The 25,464-nt window shown below is 41.9% G+C and overlaps 1 protein-coding gene across 1 annotated transcript in view; it reads left to right on the top strand.

Moving 5' to 3' along the window:
* The window catches only part of SLC24A2 (solute carrier family 24 member 2), a 265,252-nt gene that overhangs the window by 219,538 nt on the left and 20,250 nt on the right, over nucleotides 1-25,464 (top strand). The window contains exon 8 of the mRNA XM_025359798.1: nucleotides 16,244-16,375. Within this exon, the coding sequence (XP_025215583.1) occupies nucleotides 16,244-16,375 (132 nt within the window). The remainder of the gene's footprint in view (nucleotides 1-16,243; nucleotides 16,376-25,464) is intronic.

The following is a 25,464-nucleotide window of genomic DNA, read 5'->3' on the forward strand; positions in this document are numbered from 1 at the left end:
AAAACAACAGCTTATTTTCCCGCAGATCTTGGGGGTTGGAAGTCCAAGATCAAGATTCTGGCAGATTCAGTCTCTGGTAAGGGCTTCCTTTTTGGCTTGCAGATGGCTGCTGTCTCATTATGTCTTCACGTGGCTTTCCCTTGGTGCACGTGCACCCTGAGGGGAAAGAGAGGGACATAGAGACAGAGAGAGAGCACAAGCCTTCTGGAATTTCTTATGATCCTATTGAATCAGGGCCCCACCCTTATTACCTCATTTAACCTTAATCACTTCATTAGAGGCCTCATCTCTGAATACAGCCACACTGTAGGGAGTGGAGTTTGGGCATATGAATTGGGGGTTGGAGGGAGGGCTCATAAACTTTCAGTCTATAACAGTCAATAGGGACTGACATCAGAGTTGAGTAACTGAACTTTTCTGAATACAGCTCTCTGGTTTTCTGTCATGTGGTCTAACAGTTTTTCTTCTTCCAGACTCTCCCTGTTTTCATCCGTTTTCAAAGGGGAAAAGCAAATGATGCTTTATCCTCAGCCTTAGAGCCCTTAGGAAAGCCATCCCAGAACTCGGGTTTGCTTTGGAAGTGACTCACAGCACACTTTGCTTGGCGAGTCCTAAACTACAGTGTCAGGGTGCCAAAAGTTCATTTTCCATGTGTCACTTAGAGATTTTAAAGTCAGGTATTTGGGTCTGTAAGACCAAAATGATCCACAACCCAGTAGTGAATAATGTTATAGGTCAGTCTTTCATATTTAAATTTCAAGTATAATGTTCTATTTTCGTAATCCGTTGACATAATGAAGGCCATTAGTATGCTGACCCCACTAATTAGGCAATATGTTTAGGAAACCATGGAGGCGAGAACAACTTACTATTCCTGAGCCAGCCAGAGTTTTGGGTGGGAGTTTATAGGTATTTCTTTTGTGAAATGCGTACTGTGATTTAAGCTTACAAAATGAAGAGTGTTCTATGGAATGTTTCTGGGGAGGCACCTTTTATTTGGCAAAGAGTTGTTGATTTCAGAGCATTTCCCTCTTTCAAAGTGTTACTGTGCATTTTTGGTAATTTTACCTTCAAGAGTTCCAACTCTACCATTGTTTTCAGCTCTGCACAAAACACAGAATTAAGGTGTCACAATATTATGAGTCTTGACACCTGCTTAGCAGCTTTGTTTCTGATAGAAAGTCTACTTAAAGCTTGCCTACTGGAATAAAATCGTATTTTCTCCTTAGGGCTCTGAATTTTTCTCTTTCATCTTATTTACAAAGGCTTTCTATTTATTCATATTGCCTGAGAGAATAAGAAATTATTGATATCGGGGGACATGCCCAAGATGGCCAAATAGGAACAGCTCCAGCCTCCAGCTCCCAGTGCGAGCAACACAGAAGACAGGTGATTTCTGCATTTTCAACTGACATACCAGGTTCATCTCACTGGGGAGTGCTGGACAATTGCTGCTGGTCAGCTGGTGCAGCCTGACCAGCAAGAGCTGAAGCAGGGCAAGGCATCGCCTCACCTGGGAAGCGCAACGGGGAAGGAAATTCCTTTTCCTAGCCAAAGGAAATTGAGACACACAACACCTGGAAAATCGGGTAACTCCCACCCTAATACTGCGCTTTACCAAGGGTCTTAGCAAATGGCACACCAGGAGATTATACCCCACACCTGGCTTGGAGGGTCCCATGCCCACAGAGCCTCCCTCATTGCTAGCACAGCAGTCTGAGATCTAACTGCAAGGCAGCAGCGAGGCTGGGGGAGGGGCACCCGCCATTACTGAAGCTTAAGTAGGTAAACAAAGCCACTGGGAAGCTCGAATTGGGTGGAGCCCACTACAGCTCAAGGAGGCCAGCCTGCCTCTGTAGACTCCTCCTCTGGAGACAGGGCATAGCTAAACAAAAAGCAACAGAAACCTCAGCAGAGGTAAATGCCCCTGTCTGACAGCTTTGAAGAGTGCAGTGGATCTCCCAGCATGGAGGTTGAGATCTGAGAAGAGACAGACTGCCTGCTCAAGTGGGTCCCTGACCCCTGAGTAGCCTAACTGGGAGACATCCCCTACTAGGTGCAGACTGACACCTCACACCTCACACAGCTGGGCACATCTCTGAGACGAAGTTTCCAGAGCAAGAATGAGACAGCAACACTCTCTGTTCAGCAATATTCTATCTTCTGCAGCCTCCACTGCTGATTCCCAGGCAAACAGGGTCTGGAGTGATCCTCAAGCAAATTCCAACAGACCTGCAGCTGAGGGTCCTGACTGTTAGTTTTCCTTCTAACAAACAGAAAAGACACCCACACCAAAACCCCATCAGTACGTCACCATCATCAAAGACCAAAGGCAGATAAAACCACAAAGATGGGGAAAAAGCAGTGCAGAAAAGCTGGAAATTCAAAAAATCAGAGCACATCTCCCCCTCCAAAGGAGCGCAGCTCATCGCCAGCAATGGATCAAAGCTGGATGAAGAATGACTTTGATGAGTTGAGAGAAGGCTTCAGTCAATCAAACTTCTCAGAGCTAAAGGAGGAACTACATAACTAGCGCAAAGAAACTAAAAACCTTGAAAAAAGATTTGACGAATGGCTAATTAGAATAATCAATACAGAGAAGGCCATAAACGAACTGATAGAGATGAAAACCATAACACGAGAACTATGTGACAAATGCACAAGCTTCAGTAACCGACTCCATCATCTGGAAGAAAGAGTATCAATAACTGAAGATTAAATGAATGAAATGAAGCAAGAAGACAAGTCTAGAGAAAAAAGAGGAAAAAGAAATGAATAAAGCCTCCAAGAAATATGGAATTATGTGAAAAGACCAAATCTACGTCTGGTGTGCCTGAAAGTGACAGGGAAAATGGAACCAAGTTGGAAAATACTCTGCAGGATATCATCCAGGAGAACTTCCCCAACCTAGTAAGGCAGACCAACATTCAGATTCAGAAAATAGACAATGCCACAAAGATACTTCTTGAGAAGAGCAACTCCAGGACGCATAATTGACAGATTCACCAAAGTTGAAATGAAGGAAAAAATGTAAAGGGCAGCCAGAGAGAAAGGTCGGGTTACCCACAAAGGGAAGCCCATCAGACTAACAGCAGATCTCTCGGCAGAAACTCTACAAGCCAGAAGAGAGTGGGGGCCAATATTCAACATTCTTAAAGAAAAGAATTTTAAACCCAGAATTTCATATCCAGCCAGACTAAGTTTCATAAGTGAAGGAGAAATAAAATCCTTTACAGACAAGCAAATGCTTAGAGATTTTGTCACCACTAGGCCTGCCCTTCAAGAGACCCTGAAGGAGGCACTAAACATGGAAAGGAACAACAGGTACCAGCCATTGCAAAAACATGCCAAAATGTAAAGACCATCGATGCTAGGAAGAAACTACATCAACTAACGAGCAAAATAACCAGCTAATATCACGATGACAGGATCAAGTTCACACATAACAATATTAACCTTAAATGTAAATGGCAAATTGGATAAAGAGTCAAGACCCATCAGTTTGCTGTATCCAGGAAACCCATCTCACATGCAGAGACACACATAGGCTCAAAATAAAGGGATGGAGGAAGATCTACCAAGCAAATGGAAAACAAAAAAAGCAGGGGTTGTAATCCTAGTCTCTGATAAAACAGACTTGAAACCATCAAAGATCAAAAGAGACAAAGAAGGCCATTACATAATGGTAAAGAGATCAATTCATCAGGAAGAGCTAACTACCCTAAATATATATGCATCTAATACAGGAGCACCCAGATTCATAAAGCAAGTGCTTAGAGACTTACAAAGAGACTTAGATTCCCATTCAATAATAATGGGAGATTTTAACACCCCACTGTCAACATCAGACAGGTCAACGAGACAGAAAGTTATCCAGGATATCCAGGAATTGAACTCAACTCTGCACCAAGCGGACCTAATAGACATCTACAGAACTCTCCACCCCAAATCAACAGAATATACATTCTTCTCAGCACCACATCGCACTTATTCCAAAATTGACCACATAGTTGGAAGTAAAGCACTCCTCAGCAAATCTAAAAGAACAGAAATTATAACTGTCTCTCAGACCACAGTGCAATTAAACTAGAACTCAGAACTAAGAAACTCAATCAAAACTGCTCAACTACATGGAAACTGAACAACCTACTCCTGAATGACTACTGGGTACATAACGAAATGAAGGCAGAAATAAAGATGTTCTTTGAAACCAATGAGAACAAAGATACAACATACCAGAATCTCTGGGACACATTTAAAGCAGTGTGGAGAGGGAAATTTATAGCCCTAAATGCCCAGAAGAGAAAGCAGGAAAGATCTAAAATTGACACCCTAACATCACAATTAAAAGAACTAGAGGAGCAAGAGCAAACACATTCAAAAGCTAGCAGAAGGCAAGAAATAACTAAGATCAGAGCAGAACTGAAGAACATAGAGACAGAAAAAACCCTCCAATAAATCAATGAATCCAGGAGCTGGTTTTTTGAAAAGATCAACAAAATTGATAGACCACTAGCAAGACTAATAAAGAAGAAAAGAGAGAAGAATCAAATAGATGCAATAAAAAATGATAAAGGGGATACCACCACCTACCCCACAGAAATACAAACTATCATCAGAGAATACTATAAACACCTCTATGCAAATGAACTAGAAACCTAGAAGAAATGGATAATTTCCTGGACACTTACACTCTCCCAAGACTAAACCAGGAAGAAGTTGAATCCCTGAATAGACCAATAGCAGGCTCTGAAATTGAGGCAATAATTGATAGCCTACCAACCAAAAAAAGTCCAGGACCAAACGGATCCACAGCGTAATTCTACCAGAGGTACAAGGAGGAGTTGGTACCATTCCTTCATGAAACTATTCCAATCAATAGAAAAAGAGGGAATCCTCCCTAACTCATTTTATGAGGCCAACATCATCCTGATACCAAAGCCTGACAGAGATACAACAAAAAAAGAGAATTTTAGACTAATATCCCTGATGAACATTGATGCAAAAATCCTCAATAAAATACTGGCAAACTGAATCTAGCAGCACATCAAAAAGCTTATGCACCATGATCACGTGGGCTTCATCTCTGGGATGCAAGGCTGGTTCAACATAAGCAAATCAATAAACGTAATCCAGCATATAAACAGAACCAAAGACAAAAAACACATGATAATAGACGCAGAAAAGGCCTTTGACAAAATTTAACAGCCCTTCATACTAAAAACTCTCAATAAATTCGGTATTGATGGAACGTACCTCAAAATAATAAGAGCTATTTATGACAAACCTACAGCCAATATCATACTGAATGGGCAAAAACTGGAAGCATTCCCTTTGAAAACTGGCACAAGACAGGGATGCCCCCCTCTCACCACTCCTATTCAACATAGTGTCTGAAGTTCTGGCTAGGGCAATCAGGCAAGAGAAAGAAATAAAGGGTATTCAATTAGGAAAAGAGGAAGTCAAATTGTCCCTGTTTGCAGATGACATGATTGTATATTTAGAAAACCCCATTGTCTCAGTCCAAAATCTCCTTAAGCTGATAAGCAACTTCAGCAAAGTCTCAGGATACAAAATCAATGTGCAAAAATCACAAGCATTCTTATACACCAGTAACAGACAAACAGCCAAATCATGAGTGAACTCCCATTCATAATAGCTTCAAAGAGAATAAAATACCTAGGAATCCAACTGACAAGGGATGTAAAGGACCTATCTCTTCAAGGAGAACTACAAACCACTGCTCAGTGAAATAAAAGAGGACACAAACAAATGGAAGAACATACCATGCTCATGGATAGGAAGAATCAATATTGTGAAAATGGCCATACTGCCAAAGGTAATTTATACATTCAATGCCATCCCCATTAAGCTACCAATGACTTTCTTCACAGAATTGGAAAAAACTGCTTTAAAGTTCATATGGAACCACAAAAGACCCTGCATTGCCAAGACAATCCTAAGCCAAAAGAACAAAGCTGGAGGCATCACGCTACCTGACCTCAAACTATACTACAAGGCTACAGTAACCAAAACAGCATGGTACTGGTACCAAAACAGAGATATAGACCAATGGAACAGAACAGAACCCTCAGAAATAATACCACACATCTACAGCCATCTGATCTTTGACAAGCCTGACAAAAACAGAAATGGGGAAAGGATTCCCTATTTAATAAATGGTGCTGGGAAAATTGGCTAGCCATAAGTAGAAAGCTGAAACTGGGTCCTTTCCTTACTCCTTATACAAAAATTAATTCAAGATGGATTAGAGACTTAAATGTTAGACCTAATACTATAAAAACCCTAGAAGAAAACCTAGGTAATACCATTCAAAACACAGGCATGGGCAAGGACTTCATGTCTAAAATACCAAAAGCAATGGCAACAAAAGCCAAAATTGACAAATGGGATCTCATTAAACTAAAGAGCTTCTGCACAGCAAAAGAAACTACCATCAGAGTGAACAGGCAACCTACAGAATGGGAGAACATTTTTGCAGTCTACTCATCTGACAAAGGGCTAATATCCAGAACCTATAAAGAACTGAATCAAATTTACAACAAAACAAACAACTCCATCAAAAAGTGGGTGAAGGATATGAACAGACACTTCTCAAAAGAAGACATTCATACAGCCAACAGACACATGAAAAAATGCTCATCATCACTAGCCATCAGAGAATTGCAAATCAAAACCACAATGAGATACCATCTCACACCAGTTAGAATGGCAATCATTAAAAAAATCAGGAAACAACAGGTGCTGGAGAGGATGTGGAGAAATAGGAACACTTTTACACTGTTGGTGGGACTGTAAACTAGTTCAACCATTGTGGAAGACAGTGTGGCGATTCCTCAAGAATCTAGAACTAGAAATACCATTTGACCCAGCTATCCCATTACTGGGTATATACCCAAAGGATTATAAATCATGCTGCTCTAAAGACACATGCACACGTATGTTTATTGCGGCACTATTCACAATAGCAAAGACTTGGAATCAACCTAAATGTCCATCAGTGACAGACTGGATTAAGAAAATGTGGCACATATACACCATGGAATACTATGCAGCCATAAAAAAAGGATGAGTTTGTGTCCTTTGTAGGGACATGGAGGCAGGCAGCTGGAAACCATCATTCTTAGCAAACTATTGCAAGAACAGAAAACCAAACACTGCATGTTCTCACTCATAGGTGGGAATTGAACAATGAGATCACTTGGACATGGGAAGGGAAACATCACACACCAGGTCCTATTGTTGGGAGGGGGGGGGGGAACGATAGCATTACGAGATATACCTAATGTAAATGACGAGTTAATGGGTGCAGCACACCAACATGGCACACGTATACATAGGTAACAAACCTGCACATTGTGCACACGTACCCTAGAACTTAAAGTATAATTTAAAACAAAAAAAAGAAAAAAAAAGAAATTATTGATATCACTAAAGTCAATGAATGCTTGATAAATATTGGATAAGTGGACAGATGGAGGTACAAAATTTTTGCATTTTCCACCTTCAAATCAAATAATTGAATTATAGAATCATATTGCTGGAAATGTTATAATTCACCTAGTCAAGCTTTTTTTCTCCTACATGTCTTTGAAGAAATTGTTTTCCTAAATATTTACTTTAAATAACTGACATTTGTTTGAGTGTTTGAGTGTTCACTATGTGCCAAACACTATTCTAAGTGCTCTTCCTGGATTATCCTAGTTAATTTTATAACAACGATGTTATAAATTCCATTCTTTTACATTTAAGACAGCCTTGGGCTTGACTTCCTATTTAGTAGAAAACCATATGAAAAGTGTGTCTTTGTCTCTCGATCCCCTCTCCAACCATCCCTGCAATTAGGTAAGACACTCTCAAGATGTCTTCTCCTAGGAGCCTCCCACACACTCACTATAGGCACACACTTTTTTTTTTACCAGTTTCCAAGGAAATCTAATTGGAAAAATAAAACATGCCACCTTTGTCAGAGAGAGTATTTTTAATGCTTCAATAATGAAAGAGGAGGGAGGTAGGAGGAGAAGCAGATAGTTCCTTGTTTAAAGATAATGCTGTTTTTATTGTGCATATTCTTCTCATGGGGCTCTGTTGGCCTTTGAACACTGAATGTTGGAGTCTGAAAATAACCTATTTCCTCTTTCAGTTCTTGCTAAAGTTAGCCCCAGGAAAGTTTATTGTTATAAAGGGCTTAATCCATCTTCTACAATGTCCCCCAGATATCCATTTTAGAAGTAGCCAGAGCCAGATTATCCACAGTTATGGGAATCAGGGGTGACATCAGCAATGAAGTGCACATAAAATCACAAGCCCTCATTTTGGCCATAGCGCACTTGGTTGCCACCTCCTTCTACCTCAAACTGAGCTAAATCTCTACTTTTTTCTTGGGTAGAGATGCTAAAGAACAAGTCTTTCTTCCTAACTTATATTTGAAGTCCTGATATTCACTGATGACTTAGCACCTGCACTTCATTTTTAAATTTGCACCTAGGAACTTGGAGACGTTACTCAGTGAGCTAAAGGAGAGAAGAGGGCATCTCAGTGGCCCCTACTCTCCACACACCCCCAGGTCTGCCCTTCATTTCACTTTCAATGCTGCTGTGGATGTTACATGACTCTGAGAAAAGGAAAGGAATACAATATTCAGATGTTTATCAGCTTTTTAAAGAAATATGAGGCTGGGAACAGTAGCTCACACCCATAATCCCAGCACTTTGGGAGGCCAAGGCAGGGGGATCACTTGAGTCAGCCTGGGCAACCAAGTGAGATCTTGTCTCTACAAAAAATAAACAAAAATTAGCCATGGTGGTACATACCTGTAGTCTCAGTTACTTGGGAGGCTAAAGTGGTAAGACTGCTTGAACCCAGGGAGATGGAGGCTGCAGTGAACTGAGATCATGCCACTGCAATCTAGCACTCTAGTGTAGGTGACAGAGTGAGACCCTGTCTCAAAAAAATAAAAATAAAAATAAAAAAATAAAAAGAATGAAATGCGAGCCATTCAGACCATTAGAAATTAGATTTAGGCTCAAGAAAATAGAAAAAAAAAAGTCAATTAAATGCTTCATTGCCGGGGTCTGACCCACAGACCCAGGCTGCACAACAGATGAATAACATACTCAGACACCGATATTCATGAAAGAGCAGCTAGGGGGCCAGGCCACTCACAGAGCTGTGGCAGCCACACGCCTTGACTAGCTGGCCCAGCCAGCATTTTTTCAGTGCAGATTTAATGACAAAGGTTTTGAGTCAACACCACTACAGGGTAATTACACACAGATGATTAAAGGCCAGGTTTCTGGAGACATGAGTAAACAAACTATTCAGATAAACTCCCTTGTATTATTGTACCTACTTCTCGCCCTCTGCCCCAGGATAAGAGCCACTGCTTTCAGCTCATTCTTCCCCAAAGCTTTGTAAACCGCCCCCGATCCCCGGGCCTTCCAAGAAGGTTTGCTTCTCTTTCCTATAATTTCCTCTTACAATTTTTTCCACCACCCTGACTGAACTGTTACACTTCATGTTTGCTATACCTAGCTTTTATTTTAATTGATTAAATTTATTACAAAACAAAGCTGAGAAGCCTGGTATAACTGGATGTAAAAACCATTTGTATCTATTTTTAGGACTGAGGAAAGGAGGGAGTGTGGAATAGGGGAAGATCCTTAAGCTGCGAGTTAGGGGTTACTGAGGGTTGGCCTGGCACTGCCACTTTTCTTCAACAGGTCACTCCATCTCAGGTTCCCTACCTAAGAAAAGGAAGGGGCTGGTCTCAAGGACAAGACTTTTCCAATTCTGAAATTCTGGAGCTCCTTCTCTTGGGGCCTAAAGCTCCTGCTCTAAAGGACTGCAGACATCTATGATTGCAGCTTGTCTGTTGTGATCTATTATTGTCCATATGATTAATTGAGTAACAAGTTCTTGTACAGGAAGGTAATCCACATTAAAACATCCCAGGAGATAATTAAGCTCTGCCTTGCAATAAGGTAGTGTTTAAGGTCTGGCAGGGCCTAGAAGCAGTGAGATGCACTAATGTTTTTAAAGTCAATGAATTATGTTTTTACATAAATACGTAAGTGCTGACATTCCATTTTGACCCAGCATCATGCCACACTGAAAGGGCTTCCCAATGATAAGAGGTGGCACTCCTAAGTGTTGAAGTGAGCCAGGAGAGAGATGTAAGAACTTCACTCCCAGCCTGAATCAAGCCTCAACTGGGATTTAGGCAAATCTGGGTGATCCTCTGAGATTGCTCCTTGTGAACTGGTGTTGAGATGTTATTACCAGTCAATAAAACTGAACTTGAATTAGGCCTATTTTCAGATGCCTCCTGGATTTTCACTTTAATTCTCTGACAGGAGAGATTGTGTTAAAGCAGGTTCTCCTTCACTCTGGAATCTTGCTCAGTGCCCTTCACAGACAAAAACAAATAAGAAACTGCGTTGCCTCCAAGAAATATTTTTCTGGCTTCTGAGGCAACCTCTGAACTAGTGAATCCAGCTCAGGCCCCTCCACCGAAGACCTGATGTTTATTTGGGGGCAAACATCTATACCAAATTCACGTGGAAAAAGTGTAAGATGCACATGCAAAGAAGCTGAATGGATTCTCATGATGCTATGAGAATCTGGACCGGCTACTGCTGTACCTCTCCCATTTACCAGATAAAAAAAAAAGGCAAGCTGATTTTACCCCTTCCAGTAGATGCTAACTGACCTCTGAAACTCTTCTCTTCTGTGCTCCGTAAGAGTTCTGATGGCCGAACCTCCAGATTTCAACCTCCAGTATTGATAAATGAGTCCTAGAAGGTGGTTATCCATTTGTTACCAGTTGTCACTTAGAATAACATTTATATTCTCTTTATCAAGTCTTTTTTTTTTTTTTCTTTGAGACAGAGCCTCTGTTGTCAGGCTACAGTGCAGCAGCAAGATCTCAGTTCACTGCAACCTGTGCCTCCTGGGTTCAAGTGATTCTCCTGCCTCAAGCCTCCTAAGTAGCTGGGATTGCAGGCATCTGTCATCACACCCAGCTAATTTTTGTATTTTTAGTAGAGATGGGGTTTCACCATGTTGACCAGGCTGGTCTCGAACTCCTGACCTCAAGTGATCCATCTGCCTTGGCCTCCCAAAGTGCTGGGATTACAGACCTGAGCCACCGAGCCCGGCTCTCAAGTCTTTTCAACCTGATACAGTTACACTAAAATTTCTATTACACCACTGAAGAATGTTACATTTCTTTAGTCCTGCCTCACCTTTTTTCACAAGATTCGAGGCTACTTACAAAAATACGTCTAATGAAAAAGGATAAAATGAATGGTTTTGAGAAAATACAGCTCAGGATGAGAAAGGACAGTAGTAAGACTGGAATACGGTGAGCACAGATCCAGCACTGTCATTGTTGGGTGCATGACTTGGGCAGACTTTCCTATAAACAGCGAGAAAACCCATGTGAAGTCCCGCATTTTGACACCTAGTCTAGTGTTTACATGTGGTCCCCTGACCTGCATTAATAAGATATCTTATAGAGAGACCAGATTCCTGCTTCCTGTGTAATTCATAGAGCGATCCCAGGCTGCTCAGTAAACGAAGTCACAGCATGTGGGTGCCTTTGTCCCAGAAGCATTGCAATCAATCATAAGTTTCAGATTGTCTCTCAAGTCAATATAGGCAGTCCAGGGCTCGAATGGCCCTTGATGGGTGTCAGAAACTCAGAGCCTCACATATTGTTCCTCTACCCCATGGCCCAAGATTTTCTTCTGCTGTGGGCAAAATGTCCCCTCCAGCCATCAGGAAGGAGGACGGAAGGACACACCCCCACCCTTTAAAGACAGATCTAGGAAGTTGTGTGGCGGACACTTTAATACATCCTTTGGCCAGAACTTAATCACATTGCCACACCTGGCCAAGAAGGCTGAAATTATTCCAGGCCTAGCTAAAAGCAAGCTTTCTATCTGTTAAAGCCAAAAGGCAGTACTGTCGTCCCTTGGTATCCATGGGGGATTGGTTCCAAGATCCCCAAGGATACCAAATTCCATGGATGCTCAAGCCCCTGATATAAAATGGGGTAGAATTTGCATGTAACAAATATGTATCCTCCCATATCTTTTAAATCATCTCTAGATTGCTTAGAATGACTAATGCAATGTAAATGCTATGTAAATAGTTGTTACACTGTATCGCTTTTTATTTGTATCACTTTTTATTGAAAGTTACTTTACCACAGTTCTGGAGGCTAGAAGTCCAGGCTCCAGGCGTTGGCAGGGTTGGTTTCCTCGGAGGCCTCTCTCCTTTGCTTGCTGGCACCACCTTCCTGCTGTGCCCCCATCTTCATGTGGCCTTTCCTCTGTGCACAGGAACCCCTGGTGTCTCTCCAGGTGTCCTGATCTTCTCCTGTAAGGACACCAGGCAGATTCGATTAGGACCCACCCTAGTGGCCCTGTTTTAACTTAATTACCTCTTTGAAGATCCTATCTCCAAATAAGTCACATTCTGAGGTACTGATGGGGAGAGGTGGGGGTTGCAGCTTCAACATATGAATTTGGTTGGGGAGGAAGGAAGGGGCATGATTGGGAGGAACACAATTCAGTCCACAATAGGCAGAATAGATATAGGAAGACAAGCAGTAGTCTCTTGCCACGTAACCTGCCAGCATCCCTGTAACTGGATAAATACTGCAGTAATTCTTTGGAATCTTCTGTTCTGTCTCACCTTTTAAATCCAAGACTCCTCGAAAGCACGAGTCCCAGAATTAAATGCAGTGCTTTGCACCTGTAGGTGCTCAGTGACTGCTTGCAGGTGTTGGTGGTGACTGCTCATGGAATCACAGCCTGAGCAGACACTGGAACTCAGGATTCCTGATTCTCTACCACCTACTCCTCCCAGCATGCTGCACTGGCTCTTTTAAGTTCTGACAACCAACATACCACCACCCACCATGTGGGAACTTAAAGTCATATGTTTTTGTGTCAGATTTTTCATATCAAAGATTACAAGGCCCTAAAGCTTTACACAATTCTAGGGCTACTACAGAGACCCCAGCAGATATCAAACTATTTTAAGCCCTTATATCAAAAGCCATTTGAATCCTTTCTGGACCATTTTGCTTTGTTTTGTTTTCTATGGACACCCTGCAGAAGTTTTAGGAGGTAAGGGTGAGTTGTCACAAGGTCAAAGCCAGCATATCACAACTCTAGGAAAAGTTGGAAGATCGCTGCCCTAACCTCAGTTGCCTCTCCCCTGGAGCATCCAGTTTGAACAAAGACAAAATGAGCCTCAAACTTGGAACAGTATTTTTTTTCTTCCACTTCCCTAACCAGCTTGCAAGCTGCCTCCCATTGAGTCAGAGTGAGACTTTACTTGGCAAAGACAATTTCACCTAATGTATGCCAACAGCCTTGTTCCCTGGGGTACCTCTCAAATCCACCCCAGGATTCTAGGCTCCCGTACTTCCCTGTAGCAGGACTTGACCCCCAGGAGGCTGTGAAGTTTCCATGGAGGGCCCTGTCGGCACAGCCTGAGACATAGTCTCTTCTCCTAATCCATTTCTGCCCTAGCAACAGCTACCTCCAATGCAGCTTTGGAAGCTGTACAATATAGCTAATTGTTTGCATTGGACAGTAGTGTGTTTAGACCTTATACATCCAAACAGACTATTATTTTCTGCTATTTGCTAGTGGCAATGCCTGCCTGGTGACTTTGGCAGATGGAGAAAGGAGCTAATCCGTAGGTTATAAGCAGAAGGGTTATTGATGAAATGTCACCATCTGTTGGTGTCATTAAAATGATATGAGTCATAAAGAGTTGCTTTTGTGTTTTATCAGAAAATGGTTAGCTTGAAGTTGAGAGAGAAGTTGCTAGATTGTGGATGGTAGTGATGAACAGAGCTCGGGGAAGGCATCAATCCCAGAACAGGGAGGAGCCTTAATGAACTCATCAGCTTGATGGGTCTTCAGGGAAGCTGACTGACCCTCTGCTCGAAAAAAAAAATCATCTCTCATGTGAGATCGGGTATTTATTAAGAATGATGCAATGCCCCAAGGCTCCCATGCCTATTTCTGGGACAACTTCCAGGAGGTAAGGGGAAACTCATTCATTTGGGTTAAACAAGAAGGATCGTACCTGGGAGGGAACAGACAGGAAAACATACCTGTCTCCTTAATCCACATTGGCCCCATGACACAAAGATTATTCACGTAGCTAGCTGACACCTTGGGAGGCTGGTGAGCCCAATAGGGAATGATATTCTGTACACCTGCTATATCCACAAGGAAGAGACAGAGGTGGCATAGAAGAGGGACCAGAGCCAGCACACCAAGCTTCCATCAAAGATTTCTTCCATTTCAGGATGGAAGAAAGCAATGGATGGAATAATATGTGAATTGCATAGCAAAGAAACAGGGAGTGTGAGGTGTGTATTTAATAAGGATCCAGGGGACCAAACTAAACTGTGCCAACTTCCTGATTCTGCCTTATTATTATACCTAATCCCTTTAAATTCCATCATGTTTGCTGTTTACAAATTCTTTTACCCACTGCCAAGGACATATACCCAAAGCAGAAGAACCTGTTGTTACCAACCTTTTTCAACATGGCCTGGCATCCCTTTTTTAAATTATTATTTCAAATTGTAACCCCTAGAGAGAGTTGAAGAGACTGTATAAACCACTACACATACTTTCGGCAGTACCTCAGGTTTGCCAGGTCAATAAACAAGACGTAGCATTGCTGCGAGCCCGGCCTCGAGGCCAGCTGACCTGAGCCTGCCCCTCCTGCCACCTCTGTAGGGACACAGGTGCTGGAGGGGTGCGCTGTTACTGTTTGAAAAGTGTGTGGTGCTGGAAGCAAAAGCCCCAGGGGTGGGAGCTTTCTAAAGTTATTTATATGGTCTCAAAAGGAAGCATCAGTGGAAAAGTTCCTGTTGATATTTTTAGATCTGATGCGTGGTCCACTGCTGCACTTTCATTTTTAAACAAGCAGGGAAGGGAGTGATTGATGATGTCTACAGTGCTGTTTTGGAAGTGTTGAGGGCTCAGCTGACAGTCTAATAGTCACCCCCTGCTAGGCCCAGATCCTCCATCTCTTCCAGCCCTGACTTCAGAAGCTACTGACTTCAGTGGCTGACAAATAAAACGCTGGCCACTGGCTGCCAAGTCAGAGACTCTGAAGTTTCTTCCCTGGCTCCAACACCCTGTGCAGGTTCAATGTCTTGCTCGCCTTCTACCTTCTGTTTCTGAGGACTGAGGCATATGTTTGCGTAAGTTGTCTTTGGCTGCAAGTACAATGGCTTAGAACTTAACTGTGGTTAAGCAGGTGACTGACAACCTGAGAAGGGTGTGAGGGTGAGAGGGAGAAATGAAGAGAGGTCAGTCAATGGGTACAAACTTACAGTTAGATAGAAGAAATCAGTTCTAATGTTCCTTAGGAGACTAGGGTGACCATAGCTAGCAACAACACGCTGTATGTTTCAAAGCTAGAAGAGAGGGCTCGGAATGTTACCACACATAGAAATGATAAACACTCAAGGTGATGGAGGCCCCAAATACCCTGACTTGATCATTACACATTCAATGCATGTAAAAAATACACGTACCCCATAAATATGTAAAGTATCAATGAAAGAAAAAAACACAACTACACAAAAATCTATGCACTTAGTTATTCCAAGGCCAGTGGGAAGTTAATCTCTCTTAGTAGTATTACTGAATTGTTTCTGTGGTTACTTTCATTGGCCTGATGAAAATCAGTGTTCAAAAAAAAAAGAGAAACAAAGAAATTTTAATTTTTATCAGTGCTCTCCTTCCCCAGGAGCCTGAAGCTTGTGGCTCTATCTTCAAGGAAATGGAAAGATGGGGGAGACGGTGGTCATCAAGTCTTTTCCTCCACAGATAGTTTCTTATAAGAAGCTCGTGAATTGTACTTGTAAGCCCACTCCAGTTGAATAATCAGTTGATGAACATGAGAAGCTGAAGAGCATTCAAGAGAGAAAAGAAAATTCTTACATGCTCATGACTGGGCAATGTATTATTTGTTCCTAGGACTCAGACTGTGACAAATGAGGTTTTCTTACAAACCTCAAAAACACACATATGAAGCTACTGGAACGAGTCCAGAAAACTCCTGATAAGACGTGGAGCTTTCCCCTTGTTCTGTGCTCCTGCTGTTGTGCCTATGTACATTTAACATTTTTGTTTGTTTAATTTTACCTCTTTTTCTGCCACAGACCACAGAGACAGCTGATGATGAGGAGGACCAGCCTCTTAGCCTTGCCTGGCCTTCTGAAACCCGCAAGCAAGTCACATTTCTGATCGTTTTCCCCATAGTGTTTCCTCTCTGGATTACCTTACCTGATGTTCGCAAACCTGTAAGTAAAGCATTTTTAAAATAGTTTCCTTGTAAAACGTATGGTACATAACAGGGTGCATAGTCTGCTTCAGTTTGTGTTAAAAGGAAAAAGGAAATACACTTGTATCAAAATTTCACATGTACCACAAAAATAGGTACAACTATTATGTAACAAAAAAAAATTTAAGTTTAAGGAAAAAGAGAAAGTGACATATAAGAAGACACAAATTTCTCTCAGCAGACACACAATCATACTGATTGTTCAAGTTATCAAATCTGCATAACAAACTACCCCAAAACTTAGTGGTGTGAAACAACCATCATTTTAGTCTGCCCTTGGATCCTGTCGATCAGGAATTTGAATAGGACACATTGTGGATGGCTTGTCTCTGCTCCATAATGTCTGTGGCCTGAGTAGGAAGACTTGAAGGGTTACGTGTATCTCATCTTGGGGCTACAATCATCTGGAGGCTTCTTTGTCGTTTCTGGCACCTGGGCAGAAATTATTCAAAGACTAGGCTCAGCTGGGACTGTCTACTGGAATGCCTAAACATGGCCTCTTCATGTGACTTGGGCTTCCTCACAGCATGATGGCCTCAGGATAGTGAAATGTTTTATGTAAGAGGTGAGTCAGGACTCCAAGAGTGAGTGTTGCAGTGACAGAAGGCAGAAGCTGCATGGTCTATGATGATTCAGTCCCAGAAGTTACATAGATTCACTTCTGCTATGCCCTACTGACCAAAGCAGTCATAAGTGTGTCTTGATTAAAGGGGAAGGAGACAAAAAGTTTACGTAGAATACATCAGTGTCATGTAGCATATCACTCTCCTGTTGGGAAGAGTGTCAAAGAATTTGCAACTGTGTTTTAAAACCACCACAGTGATTGTCTCTGAGAAGGTGAGAACAGCAACTGAAGGTCTGAGGCAGGAAGGTTACTCACATTTTCTTGAGCATTCTTGTGACTATGAACATTATTAATTAATTCAAAAAATGTAAAGAGATGCATTTATGTAATATAAATGCCTACATGTCTGATGTTCTCTATGTTACTATCATTACTTTAATCGATTTTAATATCTACCATTATCATGTACTGGGTGCTCCGAACACAACATCAGCCAAGTACACTCTGAGTGTAGACCATATCAAGAGTATACCCCCACCCACTATTGTTGAAGTGAGTTCTTGGGCCATTAGCCCCAGAGGTGAAAGAACTAATGAGAGAAGGAGAAACAGCTCTACTTAGTATAGCACCACACATACAAACTCATTCAACAAAACTGTATACCTAATATGCATCAGATTCTGTACTAAGTGTTCCCCGTGAGAGTCTCATTTCTGCTTGGAACAGCGCACAGTATACTCAGAAATCCAGTCCATCCCAGGGCTGGCCCTTGCGGGAAGCAATGAGAGAAGCCCCAGCAGCTACCCTGCCCATGCTTCAGGGACTGGCTCTCAAAGGGGGACTGCACAGGGAGGAGAGCATTGTGGACAGCTCCACTTTCTTGTTCTGTGCATCAGCCAGGGCAGTTGTCATAAGCCAGGTAACAACTGCCTTGATTGATTCCTGTTGGTTTGCCAGCAGCTGCCAATCAGGAGGCTTTGATCTTCTTTAATAACCTTCTGGATCTTTCAATTCAGATTGGCAAGAGGATGAACATTTTGCCCACCTTTATTCTAAAAGTACTTCCCAACCCTGAGAGCCCAGGGCCTTGAGTTATTGGCCCACAGTAAACTATATTATGTAATTTCAGGAAACGTCTAGGGTAGGAATATGTATATTGTTGGCATAAATAGAAAAACTTAGGCACAAAGAAATTAGCTAATTTATACCTGGTCATTTCCTAGAAAGTAGGGCTGAGATCCAGACCCAGGTCTATGTGACCACATGGCTTTGGCTTTGCTTCATATTTAGTGATGCCAGAAAGTAGAAAAAAATCATTTAAAAAAAAAATCATTTCTAAAAGCACTTGGAATAGAATATTTTGATAACTTTCAGCATAATTTATCATTAAGTCTTCAAGAGCTCCTTCATTTGAAAAAGACAGAAGAAAAACCCCATCCTATTAGCCTGGCCCTTAAATAATACAGCCTAGTGGAGAGCCATGTCTTGTCAAGTATACAACAAGAAAGGACATCTTGTAGGGACTCCCAACAGTATAGGTTTCCTGGTAAAGGATACATGACACAGGTGTGGCTCACTTAAAGCAATATTTAAGTTTCTTTATTCAAGATACCATTGTACAGCATCTGCACTATGCAAAGGCCTGGCTTCCTGAAAACCCACAACCAAACAGTTGAATGTGTTTGATTTTTCTTGGCTCACACCACATTGACATTTCTAAGATATGCATGCATTGTCTCTAGTGTCTCTCTCTCTCTCTCTCTCTCCCACCGCCCCCCGCCCCCATTGCTCTGCTGTTTAGTCCAATGCTTTTGTTTGGCCCTAGGGAGGAAAATCAGGGAGACAGATACAGTTTTCTAAATTCCCAGAAAGGGCTTCATGTGGTGTGGCCCCCAGCAGAGTGAGCAGATTGGTTGATGAGAGGATGTTTGCATACAACCATTGAGGCACTCAGGAAGATGTGCAGGAATGGGAGGAAGATGCCAGTAAGTCAAGGCCCTTGACTCTCACGGGTGGGAGGAACTCAGAGAAAGGGCTGGCAAAGTGTTTATCCTCTTGGTAATCTGAGTTGAAAGGTCAAAGAAGCTTTTAGAGAAGATCAAAAGCTCCCAACTGGTAACTTTTGGAAAACCAACAAAAATCAATCAAGGCAGTTGTTACCTGGGTCATGACAACTGCTCTGGCTGATGCCACAATCCCGAGAGGCACAGAGCAAGAAAACAGAGCTGTCCCCAGTCCTCTGCTCCCTGTACATTCCCCCTCTGAGAGCCAGCCCCTGCAGAATGAGCAGGGTAGCCAGCGGGGCTTTACCTCATTGCTCCCCCAAGTGCCAGCCCTTTAATGGACTGGATTTCTTTTCTTTTTCTGAGTATAATCTCTGTTGTTCCAAGCAGAAATAAGACTTTTATGAAGAACACTTTGGTTTTTTTCAACTGCCTTCTCAAATATTTATTGAGCACCTATTATGTGCCAAATACTGGGCCTTAGCCAGTGTTTAAGAGATATAAAGACAGGATGGCAAGATGGCAAAATAGGAACAGCTCCAGTATGCAGCTCCCGGCGAGATCGACACAGAAGGCAGGTGATTTCTGCATTTCCAACTAAGGTGGGGTGTGGGACGTCACCTCACCTGGGAAGTGCAAGGGGTCAGGAAATTCTCTCCCCTACACAAGCGAAGCTGTGGAGGGACTGTGCCATGAGGAACAGTGCACTCCGGCCCAGACACTGTGCTTTTCCCACAGTCTTTGCAACTCACAGACCAGAAGATTCCCTCCGGTGCCTATGTTACCAAGGCCCTGGGTTTCAAGCACAAAACTGGGCGGTCATTCAGGCAGACACTGAGCTAGCTGCAGGAGTGGTTTTTTTCCATACTCCAGTGGTGCCTAGACACCAGTGAGACAGAAGCGTTCATTCTCCTGGAAAGAGGAATGAAGCCAGGGAGCCAAGTGGTCTGGCTCGATGGGTCCCACCCCCACGGAGCCCAGCAAGCTAAGATCCACTGACTTCAAATTCTTGCTGCCAGCATAATAGTCTGAGGTCGACCTGGGATGCTTGAGCTTGGTGGGGAAGTGATGTCCACCATTGCTGAGGCTTGAGTAGGCAGTTTTACCAACACAGTGTAAACAAAGCCACTGGGAAGTTCAAACTGGGCAGAGCACACTGCAGCTCAGCAAGGTCTCTGTGGCCAGGCTGCTTCTATAGATTCCTCCTCTCTGGGAAGGGCATCTCTGAAAAAAAGGCAGCAGCCCCAGTCAGGGACATATAGATAAAACCCCCATCTCCCTGAGACAGAGCACCTGGGGGAAGGGGCGCCTGTGGGTGCAGCTTCAGCAGACTTAAACATCCCTGCCTGCTGGCTCTGAAGAGAGCAGCAGATCTCCCAGCACAGCATTCAAGCTCTGCTAAGGGTCAGACTGCCTCCTCAAGTGGGTCCCTGACCCCCGTGTATCCTGACTGGGAGACACCTCCCAGTAGGTGCCAACAGATACCTCATACAGGAGGGCTCTGGCTGGCATCTGGCAGGTGCCCCTATGTGATGAAGTTTCCAGAGAAAAGAACAGGCAGCAATCTTTGCTGTTCTGCAGCCTCCACTGGTGATACCCAGGCAAACAGGGTCAGGAGTAGACCTCCAGCAAACTCCAGCAGACCTGCAGCAGAGGGGCCTGTTAGAAGGAAAACTGAGCCAGGCACGGTGACTCACACTTGTAATCCCACCACTTTGGGAGGCCAAGGCAGGCAGATCACGAGGTCAAGATATTGAGACCATCCTAGCTAACATGGTAAAACTCCGTCTCTACTAAAAATACAAAAAATTAGCCAGGCATGGTGGCGGGTACTTGTAGTCTCAGCTACTCGGGAGACTGAGGCAGGAGAATGCTGTGAACCCGGGAGGCAGAACTTGCAGTGAGCCGAAATCGTGCCACTGCACTCCAGCCTGGGCAACAGAGCAAGACTGTCTCAAAACAAAACAAAAAAAAGGCAAACTAAAAAACACAAAGGAATAGCACGTCCACTCAGAGACCCCATCCGAAGGTCACCAACTACAAAGACTGAAGGTAGATAAATTCACAAAGATGGGGAGAAAGCAAAAAGGCTGAAAATTCCAAAAACCTGAATGCATCTTCTCCTCTAAAGAATCACAACTCCTCACCAGCAGTGGAACAAAAATGGACGGAGAATGAGTTTGATGAATTGACAGAAGTAGGCTTCAGAAGGTGGGTAATAACAAACTCCTCCAAGCTAAAGGAGCATGTTCTAACCCAATGCAAGGAAGCTAAGAACCTTGAAAAAAGGTTAGACAAATTGCTAACTAGAATAACCAGTTTAGAGAAGAACATAAATGACCTGATGGAGCTGAAAAACACAGCACAAGAACTCTGTGAAGCATACACAACTATCAATAGCCGAATCGATCAAGCAGAAGAAAGGATATCAGAGAGTGAAGATCAACTTAATGAAATAAAGTGAGAAGACAAGATTAGAGAAAACAAGAATGAAAAGGATCGAACAAAGCCTCCAAGAAATATGGGACTATGTGAAAAGATCAAATCCACGTTTGATTGGTATACCTGAAAGTGATGGAGAGAATGGAATCAAGCTGGAAAACATTTTTCAGGATATTATCCAGGAGAACTTCCCCAACCTAGCAAGATAGGCCAATATTCAAATTCAGGAAATACAGAGAACACCATAAAGATACCCCTTGAGAAGAGCAACCCCAAGGTATATAATCATCAGATTCACCAAGGTTGAAACGAAGGAAAAAATGTTAAGGGCAGCCAGAGAGAAAGGTCAGGTTACCCACAAAGGGAAGCTCATCAGAATAACAACAGATCTCTCTGCAGAAACCTTACAAGCTAGAGAGAGTGGGAGCCAATATTCAACATTCTTAAAGAATTTTCAAGCCAGAATTTCATTTCCAGGCAAACTAAGTTTCATAAGCAAAGGAGAAATAAAATCTCCACTTTACAGACAAGCAAATGCTGAGAGATTTTTGTCACCACCAGGCCTGTCTTACAGGAGCTCCTGAAGGAAGCACTAAACATGGACAGGAACAACTGGAACCAGCCACTGCAAAAACATACCAAATTGTAAAGACCATCGACACTACAAAGAAACTGCATCAACTAATAGGCAAAATAACTAGCTAGCATCATAATGACAGGATCAAATTCAAACATAATAATATTAATCTTAAATGTAAATGTGATAAATGCCCTAATTAAAAGACACAGACTGGCAAATTGGATAAAGAGTCAAGACCCATCAGTGTGCTGTATTCAGGAGACCTATCTCACATGCAAAGACAAACAAAGGCTTAAAATAAAGAGACGGAGGAATATTTACGAAGCAAACAGAAAACAAACAAACAAAAAGCAGGGGTTGCAATCCTAGTCTCTGACAAAACAGACTTTAAACCAACAAAGACCAAAAGAGACAAAGAAGGGAATTACATAATGGTAAAGGGAACAATGCAACAAGAAGAGTTAACTATCCTAAATATATATGCACCCAATACAGGAGCATGCAGGTTCATAAAGCAAGCTCTTAGAGACCTACAAAGAGACTTACACTCCCACACAATAATAATGGGAGATTTAATACCCCACTGTCAATATTATACAGATCAAGACAGAAAATTAACAAGGATATTTCAGGACTTGAACTCAGTTCTAGACCAAGTGAACCTAATAAACATCTACAGAACTCTCCACCCCAAATCAGCAGAATATACATTCTTCTCAGCACCTCATCTCACTTATTCTAAAATTGACCACATAGTTGGAAGTAAAACACTCAGCAAATGCAAAAGAATGGAAATCATAACAGTCAGTCTCTCAGACCACAGTGCAATCAAACTAGAACTGAGGATTAAGAAACTCACTCAAAACTGCACAACTACATGGCAACTGAACAACTTGCTCCTGAATGACTACTGGGTAAATAACGAAATGAAGACAGAAATAAAGATGTTCTTTGAAATCAATGAGAACAAAGACACAACATACCAGAATCTCTGGGACACATTTAAAGCACTGTGTAGAGGGAAATTTATAGCACTAAATGCCCACAGGAGAAAGCAGAAAAGATCTAAAATTGACACTCTAATATCAAAATTAAAAGAACTAGAAAAGCAAGAGCAAACAAATTCAAAAGCTAGCAGAAGACAAGAGAAAACTAAGATCAGAGCAGAACTGAAGGAGATAGAGACATGAAAAACTCTTCAAAAAAAAAAAAAAAAAATCCATGAATCCAGGAGCTGTTTTTTTCAAAAGGTCAACAAAATTGATAGACTGCTAGCCAGATTAATAAAGAAGAAAAGAGAGAAGAATCAAATGAGTACAATAAAAAATGATAAGGGGGATATCACCACCAATCCCCAAGGAATTACTAACTACCATCAGAGAATACTATAAACACCTCTATGCGAATAAACTAGAAAATCTAGAAGAAATGGATAAAATCCTGGACACATACACCCTCCCAAGACTAAACCAGGAAGAAGTCAAATCCCTGAATAGACCAATAACAAGTTCTGAAATTGAGGCAGTAATTAATAGCCTACCAACCAAAAAAAGTCCAGGACCAGATGGATTCACAGCCAAATTCTACCAGAGGTACAAAGAGAAGCTGGTACCATTCCTTCTGAAACTATTCCAAACAATAGAAAAAGAGGGAATCTGCCCTAACTCTTTTTACAAGGCCAGTATCATCCTGATACCAAAACCTGGCAGAGACAGAACAAAAAAGAAAATTTCAGGCCAATATCCCTGATGAACATTGATGCAAAAATCCTCAATAAAATACTGGCAAACCAAATCCAGCAGCACATCGAAAAGCTTATGCACCATGATCAAGTGGGCTTCATCCCTGGGATGCAAGGCTGGCTCAACATACGCAAATCAATAAATATAATCCATCACATAAACAGAACCAATGATAAAAACCACATGATTATCTCAATAGATGCAGAAAAGGCCTTCGACAAAATTCAACACCCCTTCATGCTAAAAACTCTCAAACTAGGTATTGATGGAATGTATCTTAAAATAATAAGAGCTATTTATGACAAACCCAAGCCAATATCATACTGAATGGGCAAGAACTGGAAGCATTCCCTTTGAAAACCAGCACAAGACAAGGATGCCCTCTCTCATCACTCCTATTCAACATAGTCCTGGAAGTTCCGGCCAGGGCAATCAGTCAAGAGAAAGAAGCAAAGGGTACTCAATTAGGAAAAGTGGAAGTCAAATTATCTCTGTTTGTAGATTACATTATTGTATATTTAGAAACCCAAATGTCCCAGCCCAAAATCTCCTTAAGCTGATAAGCAACTTCAGCAGTCTCAGGATACCATATCAATGTGCAAAAACCACAAGCATTCATATACACCAATAACAGAGAGCCAAATCATGAGTGAACTCTCATTCACAACTGCTACAAAGAGAATAAAATGCCTAGGAATACAACTTACAAGGGATGTGAAGGACCTCTTCAAGGAGAACTACAAACCACTACAAAAGGAAATAAGAGGACACAAATAAATGGAAAAACATGCCATGCTCATGGATAGGAAGAATCAATATCATGAAAATGGCTATACTGCCCAAAGTAATTTATAGATTCAATGCTATCCCCATCCAGCTACCATTGACTTTCTTCACAGAATTGGAAAAAACTACTTTAAACTTCATATGGAACCAAAAAAGAGCCTGTATAGCCAAGACAATCCTAAGCAAAAAGAACAAAGCTGGAGGCCTTATGCTACCTGACTTCAAACTATACTAGAAGGCTACATTAACCAAAACAGTATGGTACTGGTACCAAAATAGATATATAGACCAATGGAACAGAACAGAGGCCTCAGAAATAACCCCACACATCTACAACCATCTGATCTTTAATAAATCTAACAAAAACAAGCAATGGGGAAAGGATTCCCTATTTAATCAATGGTGTTGGGAAAATTGCCTAGCCATATGCAGAAAACTTAAACTGGACCCTTTCCTTACACCTTGTACAAAAATTAACTGAAGATGGATTAAAGACTCAACCATAAAACCTAAAACCATAAAAATCTTAGAAGAAAACCTAGGCAATACCATTCTGGACATAGGCACTGGCAAAGACTTCATGACTAAAACACCAAAAGCAATGGCAACAAAAGCCAAAATAAACAGATGGGATCTAATTAAACTAAAGAGCTTCTGCACAGGAAAATTAAAATAAAACTACCATCAGAGTGAACAGGAAACCTACAGAATGGGAGAAAAATTTTGCAATCTATCCATCTAACAACGGGCTAAGATCTGGAATCTACAAACTTAAATTTACAAGAAAAAACAACCCCATCAAAAAGTGGGTGAAGGATATGAATAGACACTTCTCAAAAGACAACATTTATGCAGCCAACAAACATGAAAAAAAGCTCATCATCACTGGTCATTAGAGAAATGCAAATCAAAACCACAATGAGATATCAT

This window comes from Theropithecus gelada, chromosome 15 (assembly GCF_003255815.1).
Source record: "Theropithecus gelada isolate Dixy chromosome 15, Tgel_1.0, whole genome shotgun sequence".
In the NCBI taxonomy this organism is placed as follows: Eukaryota; Metazoa; Chordata; class Mammalia; order Primates; family Cercopithecidae; genus Theropithecus; species Theropithecus gelada.